Source organism: Dendropsophus ebraccatus, chromosome 2, assembly GCF_027789765.1.
Source record: "Dendropsophus ebraccatus isolate aDenEbr1 chromosome 2, aDenEbr1.pat, whole genome shotgun sequence".
In the NCBI taxonomy this organism is placed as follows: domain Eukaryota; kingdom Metazoa; phylum Chordata; class Amphibia; order Anura; family Hylidae; genus Dendropsophus; species Dendropsophus ebraccatus.
The window spans coordinates 50697916-50711240 of record NC_091455.1 but is presented as its reverse complement, the minus strand read 5'-3'; the positions used below and the strand labels follow the sequence as shown (position 1 = coordinate 50711240).

At 40.4% G+C, this 13325-nt stretch overlaps 1 protein-coding gene across 3 annotated transcripts in view; it reads left to right on the top strand.

Moving 5' to 3' along the window:
* Positions 1–13325, top strand: part of DNAJC5B (DnaJ heat shock protein family (Hsp40) member C5 beta) — a 56493-nt gene that overhangs the window by 39544 nt on the left and 3624 nt on the right. For all 3 annotated transcript variants that reach the window (XM_069959994.1, XM_069959995.1, XM_069959993.1), the window contains 2 exons: positions 9941–10154; positions 10750–10924. In XM_069959994.1, the coding sequence (XP_069816095.1) occupies positions 9941–10154; positions 10750–10924 (389 nt within the window). The remainder of the gene's footprint in view (positions 1–9940; positions 10155–10749; positions 10925–13325) is intronic.

Sequence of the window (13325 nt, the reverse complement as noted above, 5' to 3'; positions counted from 1 at the left end):
TCGGGCGATTACGCGCGCGGCGATACTAAATATGTTTATTTATTTATTTATTTATTTATATTTATAAAATGGGAAAAGGGGGGGTGATTTGGACTTTTATTAGGGGATGGGATTTTTTATTAATAAAAACACTTTTTTACTTTTTTTTTTTACTGTAACTAGAAGCCCCCCTGGGGGACTTGTATATAGACAGCACTGATCTCTCATAGAGATCAATGCTGTGTATATACACAGCAAAGATCGATTAGATCGGTCATAGATTACTATGGCCTGCTGCAGGCCATAGCAATCTATTGCCGAGCCGGGATCAGCGTCATTCCGACGCTGAGGCCCGGCACGGGCAGGAGAACGGATCTCCCCCCCGCGATCGCATCGCGGGGGGGAGATCCGTCCCACTAGACACCAGGGGCGTGAGGTCTGAAGCCTCTAAGTGCAGCTGTCAGGTTTGACAGCTGCACTTAGAGGCTTAATTAGCTGGCGCGGCAACGGGACCCGCGCCGGCTAATAGAGGCACTGCCCGGCTGCACGTGTCAGCCGGGATCAGCGCCGTTCAGAGCGGGGTCCCGGCGGGACCCCGCTCTGAACACCCCGAGCGGCACCATGACGTATCAGATACGTCATGGGTCGCTAAGGGGTTAATTAAAACATCAAAGAATTCTAAAGCATCACCCCTGAAGTTGCTGGCAAATGCCATATTTATTGGCAAGTATTAACCCCTTAACGACAAAGGGCGTATAGGTACTCCCTATTGCCGGTAAGGGCGTTCAGAGCGGGGCCGCACGGCGACCCCGCTCTGAACCTCGGCGGTCCCGGGTGCCGCTTGTAGCCCGGGACCGTAGGTATTAGCGGGCACGGTCCAATCGCCGTGCCCGCTAATACAGTAATCAGATGCAGCTGTCAAACATGACAGCTGCATCCGATTACCGGATCCAGCGTCAACCTGGTGTCTAGTGGTGGAGATCGCTCCTCCGGGATGTTATCCCGGAGGAGCGATCTCCGTTTCTGAAGCCGGCCGGGGACCGCTCCAAGATGGCGCCGTCCCCGACTCGGCACTCGTTTACTTCCGGCTGCAGCAGCCGGAAGTAAACGAGTGCCTATCTCATGGATCTCTGCAGCATATCTATGCTGCAGGGATCTCTATGAGAGATCAAAGTGTATATACTAGAAGTCCCCTAGGGGGGCTTCTAGTATATGTGTAAAAAAAAAAAATATAGTGTTGTTGTCAATAAAAAGCCCCCTCCCCTAATAAAAGTCTGAATCACCCCCCTTTTCCCAGGTTATAAATAAAAGTAAACAAATAAATAAACAAACATGTTTGCTATCGCCACGTGCGTAATCGCCCGAACTATTAATTAATCACATTCCTGATCTCGTACGGTAAACGGCGTAAGCGCAAAAAAATCCCAAAGTGCAAAATTGCGCATTTTTGGTTGCATCAAATCCAGAAAAATTGTAATAAAAAGCGATCAAAAAGTCGTATATGCGCAATCAAGGTACCGATAGAAAGAACACATCATGGCGCAAAAAATGACACCTGACACAGCCCCATAGACCAAAGGATAAAAGCGCTATAAGCCTGGGAATGCAGCGGTTTTAAGTGACGTATATTTGTTGACAATGGTTTGAATTTTTTACAGGTCATCCGATACAATATAAGTTATACATGTTATATATTGTTTTAATCGTAACGACTTGAGGAACGTGCATAACAAGTCAATTTTACCCCAGGGCGTATGGCGTAAAAACACATTTCCCCCAAATAAATAAAATGCGTTGTTTTTTTTCAATTTCACCATACTTTGAATTTTTTTCTGGTTTCGCAGTGTACTTTATGCAAAAATTCAGCCTGTCATTGCAAAGTACAATTAGTGACGCAAAAAATAAGGGCTCATGTGAGTTTCTAGGTGGAAAAATGCAAGTGCTATGGCCTTTGATGCACAAGGAGGAAAAAACGAAACCGCAAAAATCGAAATTGGCTCTGTCCTTAACGGGTTAAGGTAGTGGACGAATTTAGAAAATTGGACTTTAGTGCCATGTTAAGCTATGAACACATTGTCCACATACTTAAAATACACAACAATGTATAAGGCAAATGGATTAGATGTAACAAACACAATGCCGTCTTCCAGTTGCGACAAAATGAGGTTGGCATAAGTGCAGGAGACCTGAGTGCCTATAGCAGTGCCAGTCCTCTACCGATACCATACCCCCTCGTACACAAAAGCGTTATTCTATAAAATAAACAGTAAAGAATCCTTAACAAAGCTTCTGAACAAATCGGATTTGGTAAAGCCTCTGAGGATGCGGTTCACAGCCTCTACACCTGTATCATGAGGGATATGAGTGTAGAGGCTCTCCACATCCACGGAATGCAACAAATAACCAGGCTGCCAGTGAATAGTGTCCAACATCTGTAAAAAATCACTACTGTTCTTCAGATAAGTAATGAAGCTAGTTAATGAAGGATGCAGCAGCCAGCCCAGGAACTGGTTAATCCCTTCAGTTACGGAGCCGACCACCAAGACAATAGGACGGTCTGATGGCCGGCTCAGCGACTTGTGGATATTTGGAAGTGAATACCATTTTGGTGTCCTGGGAAAGTCTACAACTAGCTTCTGCGCCATGTGTATATCAATAACTTTGTCGACAGTATGTTTATGTAACAAAGATCACAGCAGTTCTTTTGTTTTCTGAGTGGGGTCTTTACTTAGGACAGAGTAGGTATCGGTGTGTCTCGTAGCTGTCGAAGGGCTTCACTGATATTATTCTCGTGCCATCACCACAGCCGTTTCGCCCTTGTCAGCTCTTTTCACAATAACATCTGGCTGGGCTTAAAGTCACTCCATGGCTAGCTTTTCGTGGCCAATAAGTTACTAGAGACTCGGGATACAAGAGAGCTTTGACGTCTTTCATGACAGACTTATGAAACAAGTCAATCACATCTCCGGGTGTAACTTGAGGTCTAAAGGTAGAAGGCTGTCCATTGGTAAATGGTGCATTGCTGCTGTTGTTAACAGGCAACATTATCCATTTCAGCCAATTGCCAGATAACATCAATTTCTTACGTGATAAAGTCTTCAGGGGCCACAAAGCCCATAGGACCAATATTGCATTGTCAACTTTTCTAATATATTTAAATGGCCGTACCAATGATTTTAGGATCGTTTGTTTGGCCAGGCCAGGCAACTCGATTAACTTTGCCATAAGCTGCAAGTTTACAGCCATGGATGTCAGAAGATCTATCAGTGTAAAAGTACCTTAACAGTGACATCCCTCCCCTTAGAGGACAAGAGGTCACTAGTATTATACATAACATATTGGGGTAATGTTAATTTATAAAGTTTGTAATAGGGCCGATAAGTGTCTCAAAGGCTATGTTCCCCAAATATCTGTCTTTTGATAGAAGATGGAAGTTTTTCATGTTCATGATCATTAATAACATCTGTCATTATGAAAAGACAGACGTTTTTTAGGTAAAAAAGTTGTTGTGGGATAATACTCTATTTCAAAGCAGATTGAGTGTAAAACCAGGCATCACTTTTTTGTTCAGATGTTTAATGTCATATGCACCTGCTTTTTTTTTTTTAACTAGTAACCATGCAAAAATGGTCTAATCATTCAGCTAGTGACTAAAGGCATCCATCTTGTGCTACTCATGAGAAGCACTATCTGAAATCAACAGCAGCATTTACATATATTGAGATATGTGATAGATTACACATCTGAATAAAGTCACAGCAATGTGCAAGAAGGTGCAATTTAAAGCCTTTCTAAAGACTTTTCATTTTAAAGTATGTATGCAAATAATTATATCTTATGCATAATAAATATATTGTATGTGCATATTATTACATTTGTGGGTAAGGAAGTAATCATATTTTTTTTAAATCTAAAGATAATAATATTATTATGAAATCCTTTACCTCAAAGACAAGACTCCACAGCTCTGAAATGTAGGACTAAACCTGTAGGTATTGGGACCTACAGATACCCTAAGGCTATGTTCACACAACGGACAGATGAGCGCAAACAACGGCCGTTGTAAAACCATGACAAGAGTTCATGATCATTAATTCATGCCGTAGTTTTACAACAACGGCTGTGGTTAGACGGTCGTTCACTAAAGAGCGGCCATTGTTAGCACGTAGTGGGAACATTGCCTAAAAGCGTATTCCCACTGAGGCTATGATCACACACTGTAAAATCATCCATTTTTTTAACCATGAAATGGCTTTTATGGCTAAAAATCATGAGTGTTTTAAGTATGAATGTGTAATGTGTAAATTAAAAATAGTCTTCTTTCCAATGACTAGAGATGGATCCAGTCGTGGGAGAAGTTTTCCAGAACTGGATCCAGCTTCTCCAGGCACCCGGGGTGGAGCACCTTGGAGTGGCATGGACTTCGAAGGCAGCAGGCTGATAAGCAGATTGCTGAGCTAACAAAGTGTTGTACTGTAAATTTGCTCATCTCTACCACTGACCAATAAAATAATAAGCACATTTAACATAAAATAGCCATAAAATGCCTGGTTTTGTACTACTAAAAAAAGACACACACCCCTAAAAAAACCAGCGTATGGACAGCCTACCTGTATGTGAAGAACTGCGCTGAGACATAAGAGGCCCTCATGTCCTCATTGTAAAATGTCCAAGGGTGGGAAGCTGATGTTGTTGTGCAGGGACTCTCTCCATCTTGTGTCTGCTCCTAGCCTCAGACTTCTATAAATTGTGAAAGAAGCAAATTTTTATTGGTTGGACCTGTACAGCACTAGTAACTGCACTGTTTGTGTATAAGAGGATCCAGGTAGTCTAACTCAGCTACTGAGCATGTGTGACCACCATAACTGACACACTGAGTGAACATTCTAGCAAAGAATCAATAACACTGGGAGACAGCAAAACAATTCTGAAACTAGCTATATCTAGACACTGGAATTTTCTAGCTTGCATCAGTTGGATACAATTCTCGTCAATGTTATCTTAAAGCTTATATAGCCAATCTCCTTCCAATATATCTTGAGGTCAGCAGAATAGGATATACAATAACAATGTTTCAAAATAACTGCTGTAATAATATAATGTGGACTGTGTTACCTTATTAGAAATACAGATGGTTTGATAAATCTGACCACCATTGAATAAACTCATGCGTCATATCCGGTGCCAAAAACTATAAGATTTTTTTGTAAATAATATACAGTAACACGGTCTGTTATAAAAATAAAAGTCCCCCAGTCTGGACCAAAACAATGTTACCCCTCATGTATGAAAAGAAATTAAAACCTTAAATCTCTCAAGATTTTATTTTGGAAAAGTAATCATCTCTTCTTCACGGTACAGTCCTGTAGATGAAAGGGATCCACAGATGCAATTATTTTGCTTTGCCAAAAGTAGATTTAAGAATATCCATCACCTACATAGAGCAGGAATATAGATTTTATCATAGAATTCCATATTCATGAGAAAGCAGCCAACAGAGATTTATCGACGAGTCTTTGGAATGATGCATTCAGTTTTTATTGATTTTCAGAGGTTCTCCATGCACAAGGGACTGTCAGAGTCCAAAGCCAGCCATACCCATGAGATTGTTATAACCAAATGCTAGTTGGTAATCGGAACTTTTCCCGACTTCTCCATACATATGCATGCTTGGCTGAGAGAAGGGAATAGCGCGTTGCCAGACACCTCCCATGGATACAAAGGATAGGCCATGTTAAAATCCAACATGTCTATTTTCCCCCTGAATTCTTCTATTAATAGGTCCCAAACCACATTAGATCTTTAGCTGTTCCTGGAAAAATCTACAGGTTCAGCCAAAAATAAACTAATATGAATGGAGAGTAAATGGAAATTAGGTGACAAGGTGACTTCCTTCTTGGACAGTGAAAAGTGACAAAAAGATCCTCAATGATAACCATAAGAAAACACAACTTCTTTATTGAGTACAACAAGTAACGTGTTTCAGGCCATACCAATAACCCGGTAACACTTGTTACCTATACATAAAGTATTATTACCAATCTGACCGTTTAGCATAGTGCTCATCTAAAATTTCAAATCATAAGTACTAGTAGAAGACTTTAGCCATGGTTCAGGTAAAGTCCTGTTCACATAACATTTTTGCATCTAGTATGTGTATCATTATTACTGTTACAGTGAAACCTTGGATTACGTGCACAAATTTGTTCCGGGAATGTGCTTGTAATCCAATATCATTCGTATAGTAAAGTAAAGCTAATTTTTTCATAAGAAATAATTAAAACACAGACGATTCATTCCACAATCCAAATAAGGTGAGTTGCTCTGTATCAATAAAGAACACTGTATTAGTAAAGAAGGGGTTAACTAGTTAACTCTCCCTCCGCACACAACTCCCCAAGTACTGCAAACCTGTTGGTGCTGGTACTAGGGACGGCTGCCTGTAGCAGCTAGCGGTAAAGGGATTGATTCAGGGGTCAGAGGGAAGCATTGGGAACACGAACGGACACTACAGGAGAGCTGGAAGGCATCGGATCACCAGCAGTGTTGATCAGGTAGCAGTGGGTTAATAAGAGAGGGCTTTCTACTCATTACAGTATCAGCATGGGGACACAGGGGGCTTGTATTTATCTATAAATCTTGCTTGTTTACAAAGTTGCAATTTTTTAAATTGTTAGCTTGGCTTGCAAAATGCTCTCAAACCGAGTTACTTGTAATCCAAGGTTTCACTGTATTTAAAATAAGGAAAAGGCAGGATAAAAATAAAAGAGGAAAAAGACGAACATGTCTTCTTCATCTGTTCTCATATCATTTACCAAAAGACAAATGATCATCCCTCTGATCCTTGACCCTTGGGGTTCCGATTCCAGCGACTGTCAATCAAGCAGGGTGAGGGATGTGATGGGAAGGGATGTGGCGTTAATGCTCTCAGCACTTCAGGAGCTTGGGAAAGCCTCTTTGACATTTTGCTCAAGGGAATAAAAGAATTTTTGAAGCTACCTTGGAAAAAAGGGTGGAATACACAAGGGGCAGCGAGTTTGTAACACCACCACTGCTGGTAACATACTGCTCTGTCCCTGCAGTGCAGCTGCTTCCCGGTTCTAGGTTTGTGGCATTGTAGGCCTGCCCAGCCAGTCAGTGACTGTAGCAGGATCCCCCCTCAGCTGCTTATCGGCCAAGGGGGCCCGCAGTGTTACAATCACAGTACCTAGACGTGGCTGCATAGCAGGAATGGAGTGGTAGGATAGCAGCTGTGGTGTGGGAGCCTGGGAGGTATTATTATTTTTTAATCACCCCCTCCCCTGCCGGACAACCCCTTTTTTAAGGTTTTTTTTTTTTTTTAAATGGATGAATGAAAGCAACAATGGCCACTTACCTCCCTGGTTTCAGCGCTGGGGCCTGCATCACACTACTGTGGTCCCCAAGTCCCTGGCTGATTTCTGGTTTGGGACAGGGCTTGAGACTTGATGAGACTCAAGCCCGCCCACTCATTCAGCGGCACAAGCAGGACCCCGCTACAGCTTCCAAATGGTTAAGCAGCTTGAAATGTCACGTCTCAAGCACAGTCTCAGACTAGTAAGCGACCAGGACCAGGGGTCGGGAGCAATGTTATAGGGACCCCTGCACTGGAACCAGAGAGGTAAGTAGACATTGTTGCTTTCATCCACCCCAGCTATAGTGGAAAAGGCCTCCCACACAGAGTACTACTTTAATCATAGAAATGAGTGGATAGCACAGTTAAGGTTATAGAAAGGATTCTACTTCTGTCTGATTTATTTAATCTACTCCTAGTTTTCCCTGGAAAAACTGTATCTAACTGTTGCAGTAAGCACACCCTCCATTGGATAGATCAGCTGTTAACCTATAGATATAATAATAATATAATGATCTGATCAGTTTTGCGCCGCTTACATATTCATGGTGCGGCATAGCACATGTTGCCTCATTAACTGATCACATAATTTACATAGACAAGTTTTATTTTGAGACGCTTTATTTGAATGAGGGGCTGATTATTTATTTGCTAAAGGTGAAATCCGTAATGGAAAAATTCACTTTGAAGAAAATTGAATTTAACATAACAGACAGCGGCGGAATATTTACTTAGCAATCATTGTTAAAACTGACAATATTGGTTGACTCTGCATAATGAGCCATTATGAGGATATTAGATAGCACTTATGAATTAAGTAGATCTCTCTACGGCATTACTTTGGAGCTGAATAGTTTAAACTACTTGCGAGCGAGCTGATTCATTCTGAAAAGTTTAATTACTATGATAATACATGCTAATATATTGTCGCACCGTTTTTTTTATTAGAAGAAATAGTTTTCTGGTAGTTTTGTACTAATTTGGCTCTTAATGTATAATAAATCCTATCATTGTAAATTGATTTGGTATTTTTTACAGCATGCTGGCTAATTTGGAATTAATTGTGATGACATGGATGCATCTGTGTTAGGAATCTGTGATTAATGAAGCTATTTCTACTGACTGCTTAATTTCTTTTATGTCTGATCAAATATTTCAGACCTCGACTCGATTTATTACGCACAGTGTTAAAAATTATTATTTTTTATATTTTTAACTTCGATTTATTTGCCAAATTGCTTTGTTCCAATAAGAAGCACACAAATGTTACATACTTCAGACAAGTAGAATTTCAAATAATCTCACAATAATTGCAGTATGCGTTATGGTTATTCCGTATGGCCTCTGCATTTTTTGGGAATGTTGCCCTACTGCCTTATTAACTAATCGTCTCCCGGACGGCCATTTAATGAAGCTCATACATTACCTGTGCTCTGGCTTGCTTCTCCGGCTCCCGGGTCACTGATAGCGCTCAGCCAATCGGTGCGTTGTCCCACTTCAACGAGCTATTTGGTGTAACTGGGAGCTACATCATTACTATTGTGCTGATTGGTTCCTTGTAATAAAAATATAATTAAAGAGGTATTCTCATCTGAATTAATATAGTTATACTTAGTTAGAACGCATTAAGTTAATTCACATAAATTTTTAAAATGGCATACATAAGAGAAAGGTGGCACTCACTGAACTTTACTAGCAAAAAGACAGTCTTTATTCCATTAAACGAGGGGGCATGGACATTCTTGTCTCCAGTTTAGGTTTGGTCTGCAATTAAGCTCCGCTCACTTCAATGGAACTGAGTTACAGAACCTACACCCAAACTGGAGACAAGAGTGGGGCCATGTTTTTGCAGCACTGGATAATCCCCCGAATGTATTTGCAAAAATATTTAAGTTGATGAGACCTACAAGTACTAAAATGTTTTATTTACTGATTAGCGAATACATTATCTGAAGTGTCGCTATCTGATTTTCCTCTTTTTTAGAACAGTAGAATGCCCTGCCGAACCCAGAGAGTTGGGGGAGGTAAATTTTTTTTAACCATGTATAAATTGCCCACATCCTCTGCTGTTTTTTTTCTAATTGGTAAAGCAACAAACAACAGTAAAGAAAACTACTTGGCCTCTAACAATGAGAAAAAAAGAGCTCACAATCTAAATTTAAAGGGAAGGTTTTTTTTTTACTTTCCTGCATGAGTTGTTGGGACGGTCCTGGATGGCTTCTCCCTACCCCACTAGCCTTGACTGGTAGACCTCTCCCTCTTTGGCTTTGTATATCAATCAAGGTCAGTGGGGCGGACAGAAGACATTGAGGCCTGTATGAGTTGTGGTTCAGGGAGCATAAACCAATAACGGATTCCCTTTAACAACTTATAGGATCTATGTACCAGTACTACAAGTTATCCCACACTACATATATTCCAAGGGTCGCACAAAAAAAATCAATGACCTGGAAGAGATTTGCCTTTACAACTTTCCATATAATTTATAACTATGAAAAAAAATTAGATAGTGGTATATAGTAATAAATCTGTTCATTTTGATAACATCCTAACATATCTTTCATTTGTGTCTTCTTCCTATGATGAAAGAAAACTCGCTCTTAGACATCATCCCGACAAAAATCCTGACAATCCCCAAGCAGCTGAAACATTTAAGGAGATCAACAATGCCCATTCCATCCTATCCGACATGTCTAAGAGGAATATTTATGACAAGTACGGATCCCTTGGATTGTACGTTGCAGAGCAGTTTGGAGAGGAAAATGTTAACACATATTTCATGCTGTCTAGTTGGTGGGCAAAGGTAACAAAACAATGAATTATACTACTGTAATGTACAAAGTAAATGAATGTCAGTATAAGAGTCTATATGTCAGTTCTAGGTTATTAATAAACTGTAGATATGTTCGTATAGTACCGCACATATGTCAGAATATAGGAACAGTTTAGCCATTAATAGTATTCCCATTATGGTGGTAGCAGGGAAAAAATTCACTAAGTTAAATGGCACAGGGCAGGCAAGGGGTACCAGCTGTTGCAGAACTACAACTCCCATCATGCCTGGATGGCCAAAGCTTTGGCTGTCCAAGCGTGATAGAAATTGTACTTTTGTAACAGCTGGAGGGCCGAAGGTTCTCCATCCCTGCTTTAAAGCCACATGTAAACGGCTGTGTAACAGCTCAGGTCAATAATAATAATAGGGCACTTACTGACTTCTATGGGGCCTTGCTTTACCGTTGTATAGCCAAATCTAGGGTTTTATGCGCCATGTGGGGCCACAGGCAATAACTATTGTTTTGTAGTATGGCCTCATTGTGCCGTTGTACAGCCTCCAGCACATGCTGTAATGCAGAATATAATTCCCTCTGACCAGATCCTTTATCTGTCTTTGTCCCCAGGGGTTGTTTGCCTTATGTGGTCTGCTGACAGGATGCTACTTCTGCTGCTGTCTCTGTTGTTGCTGCAATTGTTGCTTTGGAAAGTGTAAACCAAAATCATCAGCGGGGGAAGATTATGAGTACTATGTGTCACCCGAGGACCTGGAAGAACAGATCAAAACAGACATGGAATCAGGTGATGAAACATATGAAACACATTATATTACAGCTTGTTGCCTATTCACGCACTTTGATTTAAAGGGGTTATCCAGTGAAAATATTTTTCTTTCAAATCACCTGGTTTCAGAAAGTTATATAGATTTGTAATTTACTTCTATTTAAAAATCTCAAGTCTTCCCATACTTATCAGCTGCTGTATGTCCGGCAGGAAATTATGTTTTCTTTCCAGTCTGGCACAGTGCTCTCTGCTGACACCTCTGGCCGAGACAGGAACTGTCTAGAGAAGGAAAGGTTTTCTATAGGGATTTGCTACTGCTCTGGGCAGTTCCTGTCTCGAACAGAGGTGTCAGCAGAGAGCACTGTGTCAGACTAAAAAGAATACAACATTTTCTGCAGGATATACAGCAGCTGATAAGTATGAGAAGACTTGAGATTATTAAATAGAAGTAAATTACAAATCTATATAACTTTCTAAAACCAGTTGAATTCCAAAATACCATTGGATCATAATTTGGATTTATACATTTCTGGTAGGAATAACAGAGGAAGGCATAATGCAGAGTTTTGTAAAGACGCACCAGAATTGTTATATTATAAGACATGGCGGTAGCTACTAAAACGGGCTGGTCAGAAACGCACATGGTCTTCTTTATGGGGTTATTAATCACTCTTTTACACTCTTTATAGATCTATTCTACTAGTTTTTCATAGTAAAAAAAAACTTGAGGAAACATTTCTTTGATATCCTTTAATACCTGAGATAAAAACAGTAGAAATTACTTTGTGCTGTTTAATCCCGTTATGTTAACTACCTAGTTTTTTTTTTTTTTACTAAGTTTTATATTTACTTGCCAATACATAGTGAGTCTGTGCACTTATCATTTTTGGCCCTAATGTATTTCATAGAGGCAGCCAAATTCCTTGAAGGTTTGCATAAAATCTTGTTAACGTACTGAAGTCATCTATGTGTGTCATGGACACTTATGCCTGCCAGTGTGTTGGCAGAATTGTTTCTCCATAGGTCAAAGTGATATCTCTAAGAGATAAATTAAATCTTAATGAACCCAGCCATCCAAGGCTAAGCCATGATGCAAGAATGTGAAGTCGTGATAACAACAAAAATTTAAAGGACCACCAAGCCCTCACTTTAAGGTGTTTTAAAGGACCCCTGATTCTGTTAGTAACAAAGTTTTAAGGACCACTAATCCTTTTCCCTAAGGGGCTATGAAGGACCCTCAAAGCCTGTCATTATATTTATATTGTAGCAAGAATTAAGAAGGTTGTCCTGCAGCGGAAATATGAAAAGTGATACTCACAAGCCCAATTTTTCATTGTTGCTGTTCCAATAGTGCCTGCTGATCAGTGTATCATGATCCACATTTTGTCTCACAATAACAGAAAAAACATATATAGGCTATGTTCACACAATGTAAGTTCAGTATTAATCACAGCCGTTGTTGCCGATTTGCAACATAGCCGTGATTAATACAGAACTTACACTGTGCTGCAGCTAGAGGGAATCCTGCCCGCAGTGTATACACATAGTATACTCTCCGGCTGGGATCACTAGCGGTGCCGCAAAAAAAGAACCTAACAGTTCACACAATGGAGCGTGCGGCTCCGTCCCGCGCTCTATTGTGTGCATCTGGGAATTTGGATGCGGGTGCGCACTGATGCACCTGCATCAGAATTCAGCAGAAGTGAAGATCATCTGGCCTGTACTGCAGTACCGGCCGGGATCATCTTCTCTGACACCGGCCATTCTGTGACCTGGCCGGGTCACAGAACAGCCGGTGTCTTACACCATGTGAATATGGCCTCAAGGTGCACCCTCATTCAAATAATATAACTATGTCACAGCAAATTAAATTTTATTGAGAAAACATATCAAAAACTTTTTGAAAACAATTTGACAAAAAAAATGCTTAAAAACACTTAAAACACCCAAACTGGGTAAACCATTACTGGGAAGCAGTGAAGATCCACATACTTCCCACCAGAGAGCCACACAGGTAATTAATCATCAGTTTATTAGTGTTTAAAGTACTGTATTTCCAGAATTTAGTGGATATAAGGTAGGCAGAAGATAGGAACCATAGCCCCTGACAAAGTCACTCATTCGTGTGTGACGATATGCGCAAGCTCTCCGGTGGGAAGTATGTGGATCTTCACTGCTTCCCAGTAATGGTTTACCCAGTTTAGGTGTTTTAAGTTTTTTTAAGCATGACTAGTGTGTTTTGTCAATTTGTTTTTGATATGTTTTCTCAATAAAATTTAATTTGCTATGACATAGTTGTATTATTTGAATGAGGTTGCACCTTATATGTGTTTTTCTGTCATGGTGACACATTTTGGTTTGTTAAAAACATAGGTGGCATCCCACAAGAATTTTTTATTGGTAAGCTCCCTTGTTCTAG